This window comes from Sminthopsis crassicaudata, chromosome 1, assembly GCF_048593235.1.
Source record: "Sminthopsis crassicaudata isolate SCR6 chromosome 1, ASM4859323v1, whole genome shotgun sequence".
Classification (NCBI taxonomy): Eukaryota; Metazoa; Chordata; class Mammalia; order Dasyuromorphia; family Dasyuridae; genus Sminthopsis; species Sminthopsis crassicaudata.
In genome coordinates, this window is record NC_133617.1 from 486,101,862 (window position 1) to 486,125,009 (window position 23,148).

A 23,148-nucleotide genomic window follows, 5' to 3' on the forward strand; every position below is an offset into this window, starting at 1 on the left:
AAGAGGGAGAAATGAGAAGGCAGCATATTTTAAGCATGAGGTTTAATTACAAAGGCAGAAACATCATTGGTGGAATGTTGGGAGGTCTGGAAAGAAGTCATTTTCCCCAGTTTGTGAAAGGTAGGAACACATAATAAGCCTAGAAAGATACCAATTAAAGAAAAAGTGTAAAGAGCTTTAAATGCCAAAAAAAGGAATCTGTATTCCTAGTGGCAGCAAGAATTTTAGAGCGGAAGAGTGGCCTTAGAAATAAACTAGCTTGAATTCTTATTTTTCAAATAAAGAAATAGAAGCTCAGCTAAACAGCTATTGGGTATGATTATAAAGTAATATGATTGCTATTATAATAGTTCAAAATAATATATCCAATGAGTTATCCCTTTCAAGGTAATCCCATTAGGACTATTTCAAAAGGGCATTATTTAAAAAAAGATTTAGAACTCTTCTGGAATTGCATTCAGGGTCCAAGCGATATTCTTTGGAATCTCTTCTCTTGTGGTAAATCTACATTCTCTGAGAAGTCTGGAAAAAGCTCATTCACTTGATCAGAGTCAATTTTCCTTTCTTTTCTTTTTTTTATTTATTTTTAAAATTGATTTTTATATTTATAACATTTTCTTTGACAGTACATATGAATAGGTATTTTTTTTTTAACAACATTATCTGTTGTACTCCCTTCTGTTCCAAATTTTTCCCCTCCTTCCCTCCACCCCCTCCCCTAGATGGCAGGCATTCCCATACATATTAAATATCTTATAGTATAACCTAGGTACAATATATATGTGCAGAAACGAATTGTTGTTGTTGTTGCAAAGGAAGGATTGTATTCGGAAGTTAAAAATAATCTGGGAAGAAAAACAAAACAAAACAAAAAACAATGCTCACAGTTTACACTCATTTCCCAGTGTTCCTTTTCTGGATGGAGCTGATTCTGTCCATCATTGATCAATTGGAATTGGATTAGCTCTTCTCTATGTTGAAGATATCCACTTCCAGATCAGAGTCAATTTTCATGAATTATCAAGCTGGATCTTTATGGTCCCCAAACGAGTTACAATTGCAATGTAATTTCTTTAGTACTCACAAATACAATTCCAAAAGGGGGAGAGAGTGAAGAATATTTTAGGTAAACGAAGAATTGTTAGAACAGGTATTATGTCCACTCAAAGTGAAACCTTTGAATGACAACATTCATTTGGATGAATGAGTTCTAGTGTGTTTATTAAAAACCTCCTGTTGTTCATAAACATTCCAAGTTTACTTTGCAATCAAACTTTAGTCATCATTAGAAGGTTGGTAAAGGACCAGAGCAGTTAGGTATGCTCTGCTTTTAATTTTACATAAAAGCCCAAACCAGAATGATGTTCCTAAATCAAAACGATTTGCCCAGCAGTATGAATATTTTTATTTTAAAATTTTCATTTCATAAAACTCTATCATAGCTATACAAATTCAGTGCAATGTAAGCTGCAAACTATATACTATTTGTGTAGTTTTGAAAGAATATGTGGTACAATAACATGTTTAGAAAATTGTACTTTTGATTAAAGATGATACTTACATAGATGTTCTATATTTGATGTCATCCTTTTCAGCCAACTGTTCACAGGTAATGCCATTATGTTCTTTCCACAGTCCCTGACATTTCCTACAGGTTTCCTGGGAACAAAGAACAAAAACAAAGCAGCTGCAATGAGCTAAAGAATAAACACTTCATAGGTTACAATTCAACTAGAAGTGAAGCAAAAGTGAAGTCAAATCTTCCTACATTTCTCCTTGCAAATTTGAGCAGACTTCAGTTAACTTGAATTTTTCTTGAAAAACTATCAATTTCAAGGTGACCCCTTCAAAATGAATTGTGCATCAGCAGTCAATATGTACTTTTACTTCTAAAAATAATCTTGTTCACTTTGCTAAAAATGTCAAAGGTAATTCCTGTAAGTTAAATCTAATTTGGAGTTTTATACAAAAAATGAATTTTTTAGAATCTCAAAAGTCTATTTATGCCTACCAAATGGAACTAATATCCTTTGTCACCCAAAATTAAAACATGGCAGTCTACTTCTATACTTTATTTTCCTTATTCTCCTCAGTTTTGTTTTGGTTTTTTGCAAGTTGGCTCATTCATTGTTGACTAAAAGAGACAAATATTTTAACTTTAATCATTCATCTGTGGTTTCTATTGATACCCACAAAAGATGATATGATTTTAGTTTACAGTGATACTCTTTAAGGCCCAGTTTTCAGAAACAATGAAGTCTTGTAGATTTTATCTTTGAAATTTAAGGCCTAACTTCTCTTGTTTATTTCACTTACTACTTACCCTGCTACCCTAACTAGTATTGACTATCCTACTAATCCTCAGCATCTCTTCAATAATTATCCAACTAGTCTCCTAACTGCAATATCTTTTCTTTCCAATTTATCTTGTGCCAAAGCCACCACAGTAGCTGTCCTATATCATTTTGATTATGACAGTCCTTCCCAAGATCCTTCTCTGTTGCCCAAAGAATCAAATTCTAAAATTCTATATTGTAATTAGTTTCTCCAAATTGAAGAAAATATTGCTTATTTCACTTTTTAAAAACCTGTCCTCAAGATATTTTTTTCCCCTGCTTAAGGCAAAAAACCTTAAAATCCTCATTATTGGCATGGTTTTAGAGATTTAAATACCTTTTCTTGCTTCTCTCTTTTCTGCCTATCAAAATCTTTCAAGTGAAGGGTTTTTTTGCATCAGCTCCAAACTGACTTACTGATGGTAAATTTTAGAAGCCAAAGGAATTTAAATATACATTGGCTTTGATTCTGCTTCTAACTTGGGCAATTGGATAAGGAAGAAACTACTTTAAGATATCCATATTACTAGTTATATGTGGCACCAATCCTCAACCCCAACAGTGAATATTCCTTATAGCAAGAAGACAATGAAGATGGGGACAATGTAAGGAGTAGGAAAATGAGAGAATAGTAGCAAAAAGTCTTTTTTATATTTGAAAGACTTAATCCCAGACTTAACTACTGCTATTTCTTAGAAGCATTATCAGCATTTTGGTCCACTCTCTTTATCTCTGTTATGACTAAAACTAAAACAATATTATGCACTTAATTCCCATCAAAATGTATAGCAACATAAAATCAGCTTTAAAAATATCATATGCCTGGTAGTTCCAGAAACATTAGGGTAAACAACAGCTGGAGAATAGATGTGCTGGTATGCATGAATCCTAAACTCCAAAACAAGCCTAACCAAATCAGCTGTAAGAAATAATGATTAAAAAACAAGTTAGTGTTTATATGTTGTTCTGCTTAAGCATTCAAGGCAATTTAGAATAGTTAATCCATACAATTTTCTTTTTTGTGTAAGGGAAGAATAACCCCATTTTACAAATATGGCACAAAAAAGATGAAGTGATCGAGGAGAGACTGGTTGAAGAGTCATTTACCTAAATCCATTGTTCAACTGCCCAATATGATACTCATTCTGAAAAGGTTCTATACCCTTCTGATACAGGACTTTTTCTTTTCTTTTTATTATTGTTAAAGCTTTTAATTTTCAAAACATATGTACATACACTTTGACCCAGCAGCACTTTTACTGGGCTAATATCCCAAAGAGATCTTAAAGGAGGGAAAAGGACCCACATGTGCAAAAATGTTTGTGGCAGCCCTTTTTGTAGTGACCAGAAACTGGAAACTGAGTGGATGCCCATCAATTGGAGAATAGCTGAATAAATTATGGTATATGAATGTTATAGAACATTATTGTTCTGTAAGAAATGACCAGCAGGATGACTTCAGAGAGGCCAGGAGAAACCTACAAAAACTGATGCTAAGAGAAATGAGCAGAACCCGTAGATCATAGTACACAGCAACAACAAGATTGCACAATGATCAATTCTGGTGGTCATGGATAATTCAAACAAATGATTCCAATTGTTCAGTGATGAAGAAAGCCATATACACCAAGAGAGAAGCCTGTGGGAACTGAGTGTAGACCACAATAGCATTTTCATGCTTTTGGTTGATGTTTGCTTGCATTTTGTTTTCCTTCTAAAATTTTTTTCTTTCTAGATCTGATTTTTCTTGTGCAGCAAGATAACTGTATAAATATGTATACATAAATTGGATTTTAACATATTTAACATGTACTGGACTACCTGCCATCTAGAGGAGAGGGGTGGGGAGAAGGAAGGAAAAATTTGGAACAGAAAGTTTTACAAGGGTCAATGTTGAAAAATTACCTATGCATATGTTTTGTAAATTAAAAGCTTTAATTAAAATATTCACCCTTGTAAAACCTTGTGTTCAAAGTTTTCCCACTCCATTCTGCCCCTGCCCCGCCCCTACTCTCCTGGACAACAAGTAATCCAATGTATGTTAAACATGTGCAATTCTTTAAATATACATATACATATACATATACATATATATATATATATATATATATATATATATATATATATATATATATATATACACATACATAATTATCATACTGCACAAGAAAAATCACATTAAAAAGGAAAAAAATGAGAAAGAAAACAAAATGCAAGCAAACCACCACAAAAAAAGAATTAAAACACTAAGTTGTGATCTGTACTCAGTCCCCACAGTTCTCTCTCTGGGTGTAGATGGCTCTCTCCATCACAAGACCACTGGAACTGGCATCATTCATCTCATTGTTGAAAAAAGCCATGTCCATCAGAAATGATCATCATATACTTTTGTTGCTGTGTACAATTGAAGTGGGTTGTGTTCCCTTTAAGAAACTTTATTTCCTATTGATCTGTGATTCCTTTCAGATTCCCAGCCCCTCCTGCTGAGGCTTATCTTCCCCAGACAAGTTGTCTTTCTTAGATGCCAGATTTTGATTCACAAATCTTGGTTAAAAAGCATCCCTCTGAATTCCAATAGGAGAGCTGGGTTTGTCCCAGCCCCTACTGGTTCTGATCTGCTCAGGCTTCCCAACCCCCACCAAGACCCCAATATAATAAGCTTCCATCAACTAAAGTCTTTGCAGATGGATCTTGGTAGCTCACTCATTTTCCAGGACTTTCTGTCCACTGAAAATTGCATTCTCAATGCAAAACTATTTTCCATAGATCTGCCACTATAGAAGTCAGCCTTTTGGTAAACTGATTTTTTAATCTAACAATAAACTTTCATTTTGCAACTAATATTCGGGAATGAGTGAATTCTTTCACTCCTATAACCTGCGGCCGATTCAATGGGGATTCTTAATAACTCTCTTATTGCCACTAACCTCTAGACCACCAGGAATCTAGACTACTCTAAACCTCATCACAATGATTTCCTGGTTCTGCTCACTTCACTTAGCATAAATTCATGTAAGTCTCTCCAGGCCTCTATGAAATCATCCTGCTAATCATTTCTTATAGAACAATAATATTCCATAACATTCATATACCATAACTTATTCAACCGTTCTCCAACTGATGGACATCCACTCAGTTTCCAGTTTCTTGCCACTACAGAAAGGGCTGCCACAAACATTTTTGCCCATGTGGGTCCCTTTCCCTCCTTTACAATCTCTTTGGAATACAGACTCAGTAGAGACCTTCTGGATCAAATGATATGCAAAGTTTGATAGCCCTTTGGGTATAAGAACTTTTTCTATGTAAGAATTTTGGAGGACTTACATCACACCTTTTCCCTTAAGAGTTGAGTAAAAACTCAACAAATCATTTAATACCACTGGCTGCCTTAGGCAACCTTCTAAAACTATGGTGCAGAACATGGGAGAAATAGTTTCCTCACTGGAAGTTGCCAATAGATCTCAAATCTAGTCCAAAATAGGAAAAATAAAATAGAAAGTATCCAAGCAATAAAATTGACAATTAAAATAAGATTTAAAAAATTCAAAGTAAATAAAATTGATATTCAGAATCTTTCCAGTTGTATTGTTGGAATCATTTCTTTTTTTTTTTTTTTTAATTTTACTTCCCTAAATTATAGCATTTTTATTAAAATGAAGCTCTGCTTCATCAAGCATTCCTAAGTTTTATTTGTAAACCTAATAAATGTTGAAAAAGATTAAGTAGCAAAAAGTTTTTTTATTCAATCAATATGAACATAAAAGAAACTCAATGACCACCATAGAAAGCAAAATTTAAAGAAAAATTTAAGGCGGCTCAGTACTTAGTTACCACGAAGAAAACAATGATCAATTAGTTTCATTGTAAGCAATAAAACTGATCCAACTATCCTGGAGAGCAATTTGGAACTATATCTAAAAGACAATCACCATGCATACCTTTTGATCCACTATCAGGTGTCCTAAAGAAATAAAAAAAGAGAAAAGGACCCACATGTTTAAAAATATTTATAGCAGCTCTTTTTGTGATGGCGAAGAACTGCAAGTTTAGGGAGTGCCCATTAATTAGGGAATGGCTGAATAAGTTGTGGCATGTGACTTTGATGGAATGCTATTTTACTATAACAAATTTTACTATGACAAATGATGAAGAGGATACTTTCAGAAAAACATGGAAAGAATTACATGAATTAATGCAAACTGAAGTAAGCAAAATCAGAAGAACATTATACCAGCAGTGGCATTGAGTAACTTGGCTCTTCTTAGCAATACAATTCCAAAAGACTCATGAAAAATTCTAACTACATCCAGAGAAAGAACTAATAGAATTTGAATGCAGATTGAAGCACATTATTTTCACTTTATCTTTTCTGAGGTTCTTTTATTCTTTTGATCTACTACTTCTTTCATAATATAACTAATATGGAAATGTTTTACATGGCTGCACATAACCCATTTAGAATTCTTACCTTTTTAGGGAGGGGAAAAAAGAAAGTTTGTAACTCAAATTTTTTTAAAAAAGAAAAAAAAAAAAAAAAAAGAAAAAAAATTCTATGATCTGCTCATTCTCTGATTAGCCAATGATATTTTGTTCTCAAAAGATATTAGGAGATTTATTTAAATTCTTAAATTTTGTATTGAACCCCGGACATAGTTTTTTGAAACTCTATGAGTTTCTCCCTTAGGCATGACATAAGAGCACCAGAATGGCCAAAGCAGAAGCAGAGAAGCTGAACTCAAATGAATCAGTGTTATGTCCATTCATGGCAGGGTAAAGTAAACTTCCTTTTGTTAACAGTTTTATCAGGGGTTTTAAATTTTCTATGTCATGGACACCTTTAGCACTTTGGTAAAGTCCTGTTTTCAAATACATAAAATAAAACAAAGATACAAAGGAAAACAATTATATGGAAATACAATCATCAAAATATAAACAAATATAGTTAAAAAAAATAATTCCAATCAAAACCCTAAAGAAATAAACCATCCAATCTAGAACATTCAAAATATGGCAATGCTGATTTAAGAAAACAAAGACAATGTGTTAACCTCAAGCCATAATCAAGTAAATAATTTCTAAAGATATTCCCTGTCTCTGCATATAGACTTGAATGATTATATACTCACAGTATTTGCTTAAAAGAGATGAGTTACCTTGGATGTTTATACCGGCTGAAATGTAGCACTCCAGTGACTACAAAAAAACAGCAGGACTCATCTTCTGTCAAAACTATGGTATTATATTTCCTTTCCCCAAAGAATAACTCTGACAGGTCCATAATAAGTTACAATTTCAGGTGAACTGCAACCAGTACTAGTCTTTTAAATTAATTTATACATATACATTAATAAAATAGAAATCTTAAAAAGAGACTTATAGTTACTCAATGGGTTGAATGGTTTTATACCTAGCATAAATGTTAATTTCAGAATAATGATACATATATACATATATATAATCACCCTTCAGCTTCTAACTGTATGATTCAATTTTTTATACAAAATTTCTTCTTTAACTGCATGCCAGGATTACTTTGGATAACAAATTTTTCTTCAAATGGAAAATTCAAGTATGTGAAGTTAAGGAGAACAACCCTAAGTCATACTGCAAACTTGCAACTTCCAGAAGAAGGTTGTATGAAGTTTACACACAGAAGTTTTGGTGTATAAAAGAACTTGCTACTGAAATAGATTAGAATAAATCATTATAATACTGTTTTCAGAAGAAAAAAGGAAGGGACAAGGAATAATTACCTTAGTAATTATTCATCTCATAAGATTCCTTTAACAAACATTTAAATGAATGCTATATATTGTTACCTGTTGTGGACACAAAGATAAAAATGAAAGTCTATGCTCTTAAGGAACTTGCATTCTCCAAGAGTTATACAGCATGCACACATAAATAAAAGACAATTTATAAAGGGAAAAGGCACTAATAATAAACCAAGAATGGGAGTGAGCTATGGAAATCCAAGAAAGCTCTGAGGGAGATGGCATCTGAGCCATGCCTTGAAAGAAGACAAGGATTCAGAGGGGGCAGAGATGAAGTAGTACATCTTAGTTGTGAGGGATAACGTGTAACATTTCATGAAGGTAAGAGATGCACTGCTGAGTTTGAAGGAATAATTCTACTTTTGCTGGAACACAGAGGCTGTGCAAAGGAATCATGTGAAATAAGACTAGAAGGGGAGGATGGAATCAGACTGAGAAAGATCTTGAATACTAGGTTATTTGTATTCTGCCTTAGGAACCATAGGAAATCAGTTAAAGTATGAGTTAGGGAATGACATGATTGGATCTATGACTTGGGAAGATGAAAGCATCTATGTGAGGATGGATTGGAATAAAAAACAAACTCAGTTCTAAACCCCCTCCCCTTAGTATATAGTAAGTCATGCTTATAGTTTTTTTTTTTAATACATATATTTTAAAAGAATGATTTGAGGGGGATAAGCAATTGAATGCAGAGAAGCAATTAAGGAGGTTATCATACACTACAGGCTAGAAGTCATGAGGCTCTGAATAACAATAGGTGTAAAGAAACAGAAGGGAATAGAGAAGAAGGATGTTATGAGGATACAAATGATATTTGGCAGGTAACTGAATGAGAGGGGTAATAGGAGAGAAGAGTCAAGAATGACATTGGGATAACATACCTCCAATATGAATAACAGCACCCTTGACAGAAACAGGGAAACTTAGCAGAGAGAAGGATTTAAGGGGAAAGATAAAAAGTTCCATTTTGGGCATGTTGAATTTGAGGTACCAATAGGATATTCAGATAGAGATATCTAGAATACAGATGATAAAAGTTGGAGGTTGGGGAATCTCCATTGTGAGAAGGTCCAGATTGCCCAAGGGATCCAGGAAATTATAATATTAACAGAGGACTCCTGTTCTACAAAAAGAAAATTAAAAATTTTGGAGGGGATGTAGAAAAATTGGGACACTGATGCATCACAGAACTATGCTCAAAGAACTATAAAACTGTGCATACTCTTTGATCCAGCAACACCAATACTAGGACCATATTCCATAAAAGAGAAAAGAATCTATATATACAAAAAAATTTTTTATCAACTTTTTCAGTTGAGGCAAAGAATTGGAAATTAAGGGGATGCCTGTCAAATGGAAAAGAGTTGAACAAGTTGTGACATATAATTGTATTGGAATATTGTACTTTAAGAAATAATAAGCAGGACGCTTTCAGAAGAATCTAGTAATACTTATATGAACGGATACAAAGAAGTGAGTAGAACCAGAACACTATATATAGTAAGAATAATCATACAATGAACAACTGTGAATGACTTAGCCAATCTCAGTAATATAGTGACCTAAGACAATTTTGAAGATCTTATGATGAAAAATGTTAACTACCATCAGAAAAAGAACTTACAGAATCAGATTCTACTTAAAAAAAAAAAAAAAAAAATCCAAACCCACAAACTTTACTTTTTTTTGGTTTATGTTTTCCTTTACCATATGACCAATATGAAAATGTGCTTTGCAATATTGTATATGTATAACATACATCAGATTGCTTACCATTTCAAGAAGGGGGGATTGGTAGGAATGAAGAGAATCTGGAACTCAAAATTTTTAAATTGAATATTAAAAATTTTCTTTTTAGTAAAAAAAAAAACCAAAAACCAAAAAACAAAAAAGCACTATTCTAGAAGTTTGTTAGTTAAAAGGAGATACTAAAAGGCAGTTTAAAGACATGATAAAAATCAAATAAGCTTTTTTTCCTCTGCTATAAACAATGCAGATACCTGCATATGTTTGTAGGTAATATGAAAAGGATCAATAGATAGAAAGAGACTGAAAATGAGAGTGTGCAAGAGTGATCAAAGAGAAAAACTCCTAGAAGAGAGAAAAAGATATGAAAGTCACAAAAAAGAAGGCTCAGATCCAGAGACTGGATAAAGAGAAGATGGAGGTTCTGAGGCATGGAAAAGAGAAGATAGGGGATTCACTATGAATGCCTTATAATTATATAAAATTTAACTGGTTTCAAAGCCCTTCCTTCACAATAGCATTAGATAGTATATGCATTATTAAATTCCCATTTTATCGAGCAAAGAAATGGACACAGAGAGGTTAAGTAAGTTGTGCTCAGTAGTAGGAATGGAAATGAAGCTCGAACTCTAAGCTTAGGGATCTTTATAATATGTGAAGATAATAAAGAACCTTTTAAACACAGGAGATTCTAAGTATATGAGTAGCATTTCCTGTAGAATGAAAGGAGAAAGTACATTTTCACTGTATATATACAAAGAGAATATAGGTATATACATCTATTCCTTTAGCTACCAGAAATAAAGAAATAATTCCTGCTAATTATCTTAGAGACTTTCAAAATAATGAAATATTAAAAGTTTTCCATCAAAATAATAATTAAAATTGTTCCAGGTCATAGAGATAATATTGAGTGTGGAGGTGAACTCAGGTGAAACTATGAACAGAGTAAGCAGAAGAGAAAGTGAAAAATTTTCCTTCATGGAAGGCCTAGGTTTTAGAGATAACTGGCACTAACTTCATCATTTTGGTTAAAATACTTTCCATCTTAAAGTCTCAATTTTCTTTTTCTTTTTTTTTAAAATTAATTTTATAATTATAAAATTTTTTAACAGTATGCATGCATGAGTAATTTTTTTTATAACATTATCCCTTGTATTCATTTTTCCAAATTTCCCCCTCCCTCCCTCTACTCCCTCCCCTAGATAACACATGTAAAATGTATGGCATTGCCTGTTACAGTATAACCTAGATACAATATATGTGTGTAAATCCAATTTTCTTGTTGCATGTTAAGTATTGGATTCCGAAGGTATAAGTAACCTGGGTAGATAGACAGTAGTGCTAATATTTCACATTCAATTCCCAGTGTCCCTTCTCTGGGTGCAGTTATTTCTGTCCATCATTGATCAGCTGGAAGTGAGTTGGATCTTCTTTATGTTGAAGCTATCCACTTCCATCAAAATACATCTTCATACAAAGTATTGTTGTTGAAGTGTATAGTGATCTTCTGGTTCTGCTCATTTCACTCAGCATCAGTTCATGCAAGTCTCTCCAAGCCTTTCTGAATTCATCCTGATGGTCATTTCTTACAGAGCAATAATATTCCATAACATTCATATACCATAATTTGCCCAACCATTCTCCAATTGATGGACATCCATTCATCTTCCAGTTTCTAGCCACTATGAAAAGAGCAGCTACAAACATTTTGGCACACACAGGTCCCTTTCCCCTCTTTAGTATTTCCAGTAGCACTGCTGGATCAAAGGGTATGCACAGTTTGATAACTTTTTGGGCATAGTTCCAAATTGCTCTCCAGAATGGCTGGATTCTTTCACAATTCCACCAACAATGTATCAGTGTCCCAGTTTTCCCACATCCCCTCCAACATTCATCATTACTTGTTCCTGTCATCTTAGCCAATCTGACAGGTGTGTAATGATATCTCAGAGTTGTCTTAATTTGCATTTCTCTGATCAGTAGTGATTTGGAACACTCTTTCATATGAGTGGATATAGTTTCAATTTCGTTATCTGAGAATTGTCTGTTCATATCCTTTGACCATTTATCAATTGGAGAATGGTTTGTTTTCTTATAAATTAGGATCAATTCTCTATATATTTTGGAAATGAGACTTTAAAGTCTCAATTTTCCCATTTGCAAAAGGAGGGAATTAAATCTGATAAACTCTAAGGACTCTTCTCCAGTTTTAATATTGTATATTTCTTATTGAAGTTACTACCAAAGAAAAATAGATAGATAGATGATAGTACTTGTTATTTTCTGAAGAAAGACCCAGGATCAAGAGGTAAAGGGGAAATTGTTGCTTATACAGCAAGATCTGATAGGATCCATGGGGAAGAAGTCAAGTAAGGTAGGGGAACTTAGTGAAAGGAATAGACTACATGAGAATTTAAAGATAGGCTGGAAGTAAAGAGGAAAGAGATCTTTAAAAGATAATGAGAATAAAATGCAGAATTATATGTGGTACTTGAAGGAAAGGACAAAGACAAAAAGGCCCATGAAGAAAGTGCTCACTTTATGTTTTAGTTCTAACTCAAAAATTGGGGTGGGAAGAGAGAGATAGAAAAAAAGAAGGAAAGCAGGGAGAGAAGCATACAAACAAGGAATTCTTTGAACAAACTAAGTTGTAAACAACACAGTCTAAGGGTCTTCAACAAAGTAACTTTAGATCTATCTAAAGCCACAAAAAGAAACTGTACAATCTCACTTTTCTCTTCAGTCCTATCCCTCCCCTAATTTTTTTTTTTTTTTGGTCTGAGGCAACTGGGGTTAAGTGACTTGCCCAGGGTCACATAGCTAGGAAGTAGGCCACATTTGAACTCAAGTCCTCCTGGTGCTCAAGTTCATGGCTAGTGCTCTATCCACTGTACCACCTAGCTGCCCCCCCCATTTTTAAAGAAAAAAATTCTCCCTTACTATTTCTAAATACCATATTTCTACTCAGAGTCATGGAAGGAATGATAAGAAATGTAACAGCTGTAAAAAGAGATGCTTATGGCCAAAAGAAACATACAAGAACCATTATTTTCAGAGTCAGATGAGAGAAGTTTCAAAAATTAACACTACAGGAAAGGCTTCCCATATAGTATTCCTATTTACTTCTCTATTTCTGTCTCTTCTGCCCCAAAAGATTTTGATACTTATTTTATTGATAAAGCAAAATGATAATGCCTCCATTCCCCATATTATTTCCCTGTTTTGTTCCTTATTAAAAAAAAGTCTAACAAAAAATTCTATCAACTTTAATTATAAGGATTTTACTTTCTGGGGCAAGTGTCAAATCTTTAAAATATTTTTCGCTGACCACATATGAATTCATTGTGGTCACTGAACAATAAAAGAGAAGTTTCAAGGCATATGTGAAGACATCTGCAAGTTCTATTACTGCAGACTAGAAATAAACCCTAACTTGAAGTTCACTCTGAAAGAGAAAGGAAATGCTTCAAATTTTGTTTCTCAGCTAATACTGCCCCCTAGTGCTGAAAAGGCACTTGTATGTTTTGCTAAGTGACTCTGAAGACAAAATGTAATATCCCAACTAAGGAAAGACAATATTTGCCAAGTATGGCTATTTCAATAGTATTTTCAATAAGTACTATTATGCTTCTAAACTAGTTTTCAAAGTGATGGACTTTCAGCAAAGTTTTCTTACATGGATTCGCATAACCAGAAATTTCTAAACTAAAAGATTATTGGGCTTGGATTTGGAAGGTACTGAAATTAATAAATGACTGACTACTACACAAAAATATAAGAATGACAGACCATAAATGTTAGTGGATGCTCAATAAAGATTTGTTGAGCTGATTTTCTATTTAAACTAAATTATAATCTGTTTTCATTACATTAGCTACCTACAGACCATTTGTATTATTCCGAGTAAGAGCCTCACTGTTTACCATTTGTTAAACACATACTACATGACAAATCATAGTGCTAGGTCACAGGGGAAATACAAAAAATAATTAAGACATGCACTTAACTCTCACTGAATTAAATTATATTCAAATGGAGAGCTGACCACATAAAAATTGACACTTCAAGGCAGTATAAATAGTTTAAAAGAATAACATCGGACTTCCGGCCAAGATGGCGGTGTGGAGGCAGACAGCTGCTTGAGCTCCTCATTTTCTCTCAGAACTTACTTCATGACAAGCCTCAGACTTAATGCTTGACCCAGAAAGAAATCCACAAATAATCACCAAGAGAAGACATCCTTGAAAGTCGCCAGAAAAGGTCTGTGTTTGCTCGGGGGAGGGTCAATCAGACTGGGCACAGACTGAGGGCAGGCAAGCCAGAGCGAGACAGGCAGCTCACACAGCTCTGACCGGAGGGGGAGGGGTACGATCTCTGCCGTTTCTGCGAAAAGACTTTTTCCCAGTGTGGATACTCTGTCTTGGCAGCAAGCTAGGAGCAGCAGAGAGGGTGTAAACACCGGAGGTGAAGATTAAAACCCCAGAAAGCCAGCGTCTCTCAGAACCCGGCCACCCCCAATATAGTGGCCAAGTTCAAGAACCATCAGACAAAGGAAAAGATATTGGAAGCTGCTAGAAAAAAGCAATTCAGATATGGAGAATCCACAATAAGGATAACCCAGGATGTAGCAGCGTCCACATTAAAAGAACGAAGGGCCTGGAACATGATATTCCGAAAGGCTAAGGAACTTGGTATGCAGACAAGAATGATTGGGTAAAATAGCAAATCATAGACATAATTAATAACTTCACACAAGAGAATGACAATAATGAGACATCATACCAAAATGTGTGGGATACAGCCAAAGCAGTAATAAGGGGAAGTTTTATATCTCTACAGGCCTACTTGCATAAAATAGAGAAAGAGAGGGCCAATGAATTGGGCTTACAACTCAAATTGCTAGAAAAGGAACAAATTAAAAACCCCCAGACAAACACAAAACTTGAAATTCAAAAAATAAAAGGTGAGATTAATAAAATTGAAAGTAAAAACACTATTGAATTAATTAATAAAACTAAGAGTTGGTTCTATGAAAAAACCAACAAAATAGACAAACCCTTAGTAAACCTGACTAAAAAAAGATAAGAGAAAAAGCAAATTGTTAGTCTTGAAAATGAAAAGGGTGAACTCACCACTAATGAAGAGGAAATTAGAACAATAGTTAGGAGCTACTTTGCTCAACTTTATGCCGATAAATTCGATAACTTAAATGAAATGGAAGAATACCTTCAAAAATATAGCTTGCCCAGATTAACAGAGGAAGAAATAAGTAGTCTAAATAGTCCCATCTCAGAAAAAGTCCCCAGGACCAGATGGATTTACATGTGAATTCTACCAAACATTTAAAGAACAACTAACTCCAATGCTATGTAAACTGTTTGAAAAAAATAGGGATTGAAGGAGTCCTACCAAATTCCTTCTATGACACAGACATGGTACTGATACCTAAACCAGGTAGATCGAAAACTGAGAAAGAAAACTATAGACCAATTTCCTTAATGAATACTGATGCTAAAATCTTAAATAAGATATTAGCAAATAGACTTCAGAAAATCATTCCCAGGATAATACACTATGACCAAGTGGGATTTATACCAGGAATGCAGGGCTGGTTTAATATTAGGAAAACTATTAGTATAATTGACCATATTAATAATCAAATTAATAAAAACCATATGATCATCTCAATAGATGCAGAAAAAGCATTTGATAAAATCCAACATCCATTCCTACTAAAAACTCTTGAGAGTATAGGAATAAATGGACTATTCCTTAAAATAATAAGGAGCATATATTTAAAACCTTCAGTAAACATCATATGTAATGGTGATAAACTAGAACCTTTCCCTGTAAGATCAGGAGTGAAACAAGGTTGCCCACTATCACCATTACTTTTCAATATAGTACTAGAAACTCTAGCCTCAGCAATAAGAGCTGAGAAAGAGATTCAAGGAATTAGAGTAGGAAATGAGGAAATAAAATTATCACTTTTTGCAGATGACATGATGGTATACTTAGAGAACCCCAAAGACTCTGCTAAAAAGCTATTAGAAATAATTCAGAATTTTAGCAAAGTCGCAGGATACAAAATAAATCCATATAAATCCTCAGCATTTTTATACATTACCAACACAATCCAACAGCAAGAGATACAAAGAGAAATTCCATTCAAAATAACGGTCGATAGTATAAAATATTTGGGAATATATCTACCAAAGGAGAGTCAGGAATTATATGAGCAAAATTACAAAACACTTGCCACAAAAATAAAGTCAGATTTAAATAATTGGAAAGACATTCAGTGCTCTTGGATAGGCCGAGCAAATATATTTATTTAATGCTATACCAATCAGACTTCCAAGAAACTATTTAAATAACCTAGAAAAAATAACAACAGAATTCATATGGAACAACAAAAGTTCGAGAATTTCAAGGGAAGTAATGAAAAAAAATTAAGTGAAGGTGGTCTAACTGTACCTGATCTAGAACTGTATTATAAAGCAACAGTCACCAAAACCATTTGGTATTGGCTAAGAAATAGACTAGTTGATCAGTGGCATAGGTTAGGTTCACAGGGCAAGATAGTGAATAAAAATAGCAATCTAGTGTTTGACAAACCCAAAGATCCCAAATTTTGGGATAAGAATTCATTATTTGAAAAAAACTGCTGGGAAAACTGGAAATTAGTATGGCAGAAACTAGGCATGGACCCACATTTAACACCACATACTAAGATTAGATCAAAATGGGTCCAAGATTTAGGCATAAAGAATGAAATCATAAATAAATTGGAGGAACAGGGGATGGTTTACCTCTCAGACTTGTGGAGGAGGAAGGAGTTTGTGTCCAAGGGAGAACTAGAGACCATTATTGATCACAAAATAGAAAATTTTGATTACACCAAATTAAAAAGTTTCTGCACAAACAAAACTAATGCAAACAAGATTAGAAGGGAAGTAACAAATTGGGAAAACATTTTTACAGTTAAAGGTTCTGATAAAGGCCTCATCTCCAAAATATACAGAGAATTGACTTTAATTTATAAGAAATCAAGCCATTCTCCAATTGATAAATGGTCAAAGGATAGGAACAGACAATTTTCAGATGATGAAATTAAAACTATTTCCACTCATATGAAAGTGTTCCAAATCACTATTGATCAGAGAAATGCAAATTAAGACAACTCTGAGATATCATTAAACACCTGTCAGATTGGCTAAGATGACAGGAACAAATAATGATGAATGTTGGAGGGGCTGTGGGAAAACTGGGACACTGATGCATTGTTGGTGGAGTTGTGAAAGAATCCAACCATTCTGGAGAGCAATCTGGAATTATGCCCCAAAAGTTATCAAAATGTGCATACCCTTTGACCCAGCCATACTACTACTGGGCTTATATCCCAAAGAACTACTAAAGAAGGGAAAGGGACCTGTATGTGCCAAAATGTTTGTGGCAGCCCTTTTCATAGTGGCTAGAAGCTGGAAGATGAATGGATGTCCATCAATTGGAGAATGGTTGGGTCAATTGTGGTATATGAATGTTATGGAATATTATTGTTCTGTAAGAAATGACCAACAGGAGAAATACAGAGAGGCTTGGAAAGACTTACATCAACTGATGCTAAGTGAAACGAGCAGAACCAGAAGATCATTATACACTTCAACAATGATACTGTATGAGGATGTATTCTGATGGAAGTGGATTATCTTCAATATAGAGAAGAGCTAATCCAATTCCAATTGATTAATGATGGACAGAATCAGCTACATTCAGAAAAGGAACACTGGGAAATGAGTGTAAACTGTTATTTTTACCTTCTGAATCCAATTCTTCCTGTGCAACAAGAAATTTGGTTCTACACACATATATTGTATCTAAAATATATTATAATATATTTAACATGTATAAGACTGCCTGCGAGGGGGTTGGGGGAGGAAGGGAAAAAATCTGAACAGAAGTAAGTGCAAGAGATAATGTTATAAAAAATTACCCATGCATATGTACTGTCAAAAAAAAAGTTATAATTATAAAATAAAATAAAAATTAAATTAAAAAAAATAAAAGAATAACATCACTATCTTAGAATATATCAAAGATGTTGATGCTAAGAACAAACCTATGAAAAGTTTGCCAAAATTATAATAGGTTTTGAAGATTACCTGTTAAAGTGTCTTAAGCCTAAAAGTATCAAATTTGCTAAATTGTGTTTTGAATATCTGGAAACAAAACTATAAGAACATGAAGAACCAAGGTATACCTTTCTACTTCACATTAGATAGAGTGCACTTGAGATCTATTTATACCTCTAAATGCCAAGAAAAGGCTCTGTGTTTCTTTAATCTCTAAGTGTATCTGATGTTTCTTGATAGCTGATAGTATGTGAATCTCACTGCTTCTTAGGTAACACTAGGCGACATCAGCATGCCAGGTTATAACACCTGGGAGATAAGAGTCACACAAGCTAAAACTGAAAGCTGTATGTACATTTCACAACTTCACAGAATAAGCTGACAATATAATAATCCTTGCAGAACATGTTTTAAAGAAACAATTTTTGGGAAGGGTCTCATCCTTTCAATATAAAAATGCTACCAATTACTGTTAGGAATATCATCTCTTCAGTCTCCCTCATGATCAATGGTAAAAATCTTGCACCACAGTCAAGAATGAAGTTTGTGAACACTGAGTAGCACAAAAGTGACTGAGCTATGTGCCAGACTCTGTATTAGCACTGAGTAAAAAAAGAGCTAAGTGAAAAAGAGTGGTGCAAGCCAAATGCCAGTGAAAGCAATTTTAGAACTTCACTAGAAACTGAGGGAGATTTATCAAAGATTCTCTACCCCTCCTGACTTTTTGTCCTATTCTCTTGGGAGTCCTGGGGATACAAATACATAAATAAGATGGTCCTTGCTCTCAAGAAACATTTGAATGAGGGAGACAAGACAATAGATGGCATGGATCTAGGCTCTTCATCCATGTTTTGTAGTTTCCATGAATAGTGCTTTATGACTGGTAAAAATATAGCTGCTGATTTGAAACTATGTCCAGAGGGCTATCAAATTGCATACTCTTAAATCTCTACTGGGCCTGTATCACAAAGAGATCATGAAGAAGGGAAAGGGACCCACATGTGCAAAAATGTTTGTGGCAGCCCTTTTTGTAGTGGCAAGAAACTGGAAACTGAGTGGATGCCCATCAGTTGGAGAATGGCTAAATCAGTTAGGCTACATGAATGTCATGGAATATTATTGTTCTGTAAGAAATGATCAGCAGGATGATTTCAGAGAGGCCTAGAGAGAATTATAGGAAATGATGCTTAAGTAAAATGAGCAGAACCAGGAGATCATTATACATGGCAACAGCAATATTATAACGATGATCAATTCTGACGGACATGGATCTCTTCAACAATGAAGTGTTTCAAGGCAATTCCAACAGACTTGTGATGGAGAGAGTCATCTGCACCCAGAGAGAGGACTGTGGGAACTGAGTGTGGATCCCAACATAGTATTTTCACTCTTTCTGTTGTTGTCTTCTTGCATTGTATTTTCTCTCAATTTTTCCTTTTTGATCTGATTTTTCTTGTGCAGCATGATAATTATGGAAACATGTATAGAAGAATTGCACATGTTTAACATATATGGGATTACTTACCATCTAAGGGAGTGGATAAGGGAAAGGGAGGGAAACATTTTTAGAACGTTTTGCAAGGGTATAATGTTGAAAATTATTCATCCACATGCTTTGAAAATAAAAAGCTTTAATAAAAAAAAACAGCTGTTGAATTCATATTCCATTTATAAAATCTAGATATTCTTATTTCACTAGATTACCACCTATGCACAGTAATAAATACTGAAGTCTGTCCTTTAAAGAAACTGAGGGAAGAAAAAGGAAGGAGAGGAAAGGAAGAAAGGAAGTAGGTAGGTTGGGTGATCAGGCTCACTGTTCTAAAAATGGCTCATATTTTCTTCATAAGTTCTCCTAAGTTCATCTTTTTTTTTCCTCCCTTAACATAGTAAAATATCACAGTGGAATTCCAATTATAGCAAAACCTAGGTTTATCCAGGATCTTTAGGGAAAAGAATTGAATAATGGAGATTTTTGAATAGCAGGAGTTTTGGCCTTTTAAAATATTTTTTATTTTAATTGTTTTGGATAGCAGTATTTCTAAAATGCATTACACACATAGTCTTGCTACTTTAAATATAATTTAATTGTCTTGATGGCTCAAGGCTATCTACCCAGAGCAATTTACACTATGAATTCTCATATTAACTCAAGTTCTCATAAAAACTTTACCAAAGAGGTCACAGGAAGGAGAGTGGGCATATTATATCTCTTTTAGTACCTATTATCTGTTACTAGGCCCCAAAACGATTGTCCTGAGTGCCATGGAACTTTAACCTTTGCTAATTCCCACAGCTGCTTAAAGGCATAAAATCAAATAAAATAAATCAACAAGCATTTATTAAATCCCTACTATACCATGCCCTGCAGTAGGAGATGACTGGAAAAAGGTACTTGCTTTTCTTCTTTGAAGTGATGAAAGACAATGGATATGGAACACTATATATAAAATCAATATTTTTTCTATGTTAATTAGTTTTGATGGAGTTTTTTGGTTCATTTTATGGGGCAAGAGGGAAGAGATATAATGGAAAATGTAGGTAACAAAAAAACTCCCCAAAGATATCAATAACATTTATTATTATTATTTATAAAGATTCTGCTATGTAAGACATCCTAAACTGTGCTAGAGAATGGTACATTGTGGAACAAATCAGAACCATTTCTGAAATGAGTTCCCCAACATTGTGAATACTGACTAAGCTTCAAATTAAAATAATCTAGATTTTCTGCAACTACAGCTTAGCAATTCCTCTAAGCAAATAATTTAAATAACTCATTTCTGCAAAATGAGGTAAAATTTATAATTACATTTCTTTTGCTATGCAATTAATGACTACTTTATTTCAGAAGAAAAGGTGATATAAGAAAGAAGCTTTATTAATCATTAAAATGTCTTTTCAGGAACTTAAACTCATTTCAAAGCTTTCAATTCCTGAGTTATCTCTTGAACAAATTAGACTTGGAGAACTTATTTTAAAGAAAAGCAAAAATATGATATTTCATAAAAAATTGACGCTTAGTTCTCAAGATCATGTTCTTTTATGTAGGACGCAGTAACAAGTCTTTCAAAATGTTTATGACATATACTATATTATGTTTTAGGAACAAGGTACCAAACTTTTAATGACAAATTATATACTACACAACAGAGGTTGGCAGCTTATGACAAAAGGTCTGCCAAATATTCTCTCTGCTACAAGATGGGAGAGGACTCCTAAATTACACCATATTTCAGCTCATCAATATTATCTTATAAACCTGTTTTATAAACTGTTTTATAAAACTACTTTAGCTACTTTTCTAGATATCCTAGAAGTAATTACTGAAGATTCTGTCCAGGAGAGAATTCCTGGGGGTTCCTATGGAATGAAAGAAATAATCTAAGTTTTGAGTTTTACTAACACATGAAAGCAACAGATAACCCCTTAGTTTAAATTTGTTAATTATTGATTAGTTTTGACTTGTGACATCTTTGCCATTTAAATCACAATTTATCACTTTAACTTCATTTTCACATTAGGCAATTTTGGATACTAATTTTCTGACTGAAAGTATTAAGGTTTTAAAAGGCAAAAATTTTACAATTATTATTATTTCTGAAGTTTTATTGGATTTTAAGGCAACAAAGTGTCATGTATGTGAAGTGCGCAATCTTATTCGATTGATAGATTACATTTTGTGTAGTGTTATTTTATTTGCTAGACGGGCAACAATTTTCATACATTTTGGAAAAGGAGAATGGGACCTGAAAACTTCATGCAAAGGGAAAGGAAGAACATTAAAGTGGAAAGGAAAGTAGCATTTAAAAGACATCTATCATTTCCCTCTCCCCACTTTAGTCAAACTAAAACTCTTGATCTTGTCATGCTTTAGGCTTTCTACACCCAAATGTATAATCCTTCCTTCCTAACTATAAACATATTCAATTACTGTCTCTTAGTGGCCTTAGACTCCACCTGGGATATTACTTAATGTATTTTCCTGCCACCCCAACTCTATCAAACATACCTCATACCCTTAATTACTTTGAGATTATCCTAGCAGTAAAGTCCTTCCACATCAATTCCAATTGGTGTAAGTCATTTGGTTCCTTCTTCATTCATACAAAGTTTGAATATAAGTTAATGCGTTTTCCCCCCTATGTGTATGACTTGTGGAATCACTCCACATTCTATAAATATTTATTAAGCACCTGATATATGCCATGTATCTAGGCAGCTGAATGAAGCATCGGCCTCAGATAATCACTAGCTGTCTTACTCAGGAAAATCATTTAAGCTGTTTTAATCCACTGGAGAAGGAAATGGCACACCACTCCAGTGTCCTGGCCAAGAAAATCAGAATAGGGTCACTCAGAGTTGGATAGGATTGAACGACAACAATGCATCCTGGCTTCTGCTCTGATAGCAGTTGTTCAGTCATCTTGGCAAAAATACTGGAGTGGTTTGTCTTTTCCTTCTTTAGCTCATTTGACAGATGAGGAACTGAGATAAAAATGTCCAAAACAGAACTAATTATTTTTCCTCCTAAATAAATCCTCCCTTCCCCCTCCCTCCCTCTTTCCCCTTCCTTGTTACTGTAGAATCCAACAGCAGCCTCTCAGTCCTTCAGGGTCAAAACCTGGGATTCTCACTGGATTCCTCACTTTCACCCCTATATCCAAACTACTTCCAGGGTTCACCAATTTCACCTTTCCAACATCTCTTGAATATGCCTTCCTTTTCTCTTCTGATTCTAGTGTAGGCCCCTCATCATTTCACACCAGATTATTGCATTAGCCTACTGATGAATCTGCCTGCAGAAACCAGAAGCTAGCACAGGGCAGTTAACTACTTAGTCTTTCCACAAAACAAGAGGAATTTAATAAGGAGAAATTTAAGAAGTTGTTAAAAGGATGCACATAATTCACCTTCTGTGACATAAGGATGGTGTCTGCACAAAAATCAATGTCCCTGTTTGACAGATAGGTTTCATATTGATATGTCAAGAAAGTACCTTAGGCTTCTCAAGGGAAGTGAAGAGGGGAAAACACTAATACTTTACTTGGATGCTTTTCAGGCCCCCAAATAAGCTAAAAGGAGGATAAAAATGCATGCAGTTACTGAAATTGTCGAATATTTTAAAAAATATTTAATTGTACATCCTCTCAT

The 23,148-nt window shown here is 34.1% G+C and overlaps 1 protein-coding gene across 3 annotated transcripts in view; it reads right to left on the reverse strand.

The window, feature by feature from the left end:
* Window positions 1–23,148, reverse strand: part of RNF216 (ring finger protein 216) — a 167,936-nt gene that overhangs the window by 26,291 nt on the left and 118,497 nt on the right. For all 3 annotated transcript variants that reach the window (XM_074281240.1, XM_074281241.1, XM_074281242.1), the window contains one exon: window positions 1,562–1,659. In XM_074281240.1, coding sequence (XP_074137341.1) covers window positions 1,562–1,659 — 98 coding nt within the window. The remainder of the gene's footprint in view (window positions 1–1,561; window positions 1,660–23,148) is intronic.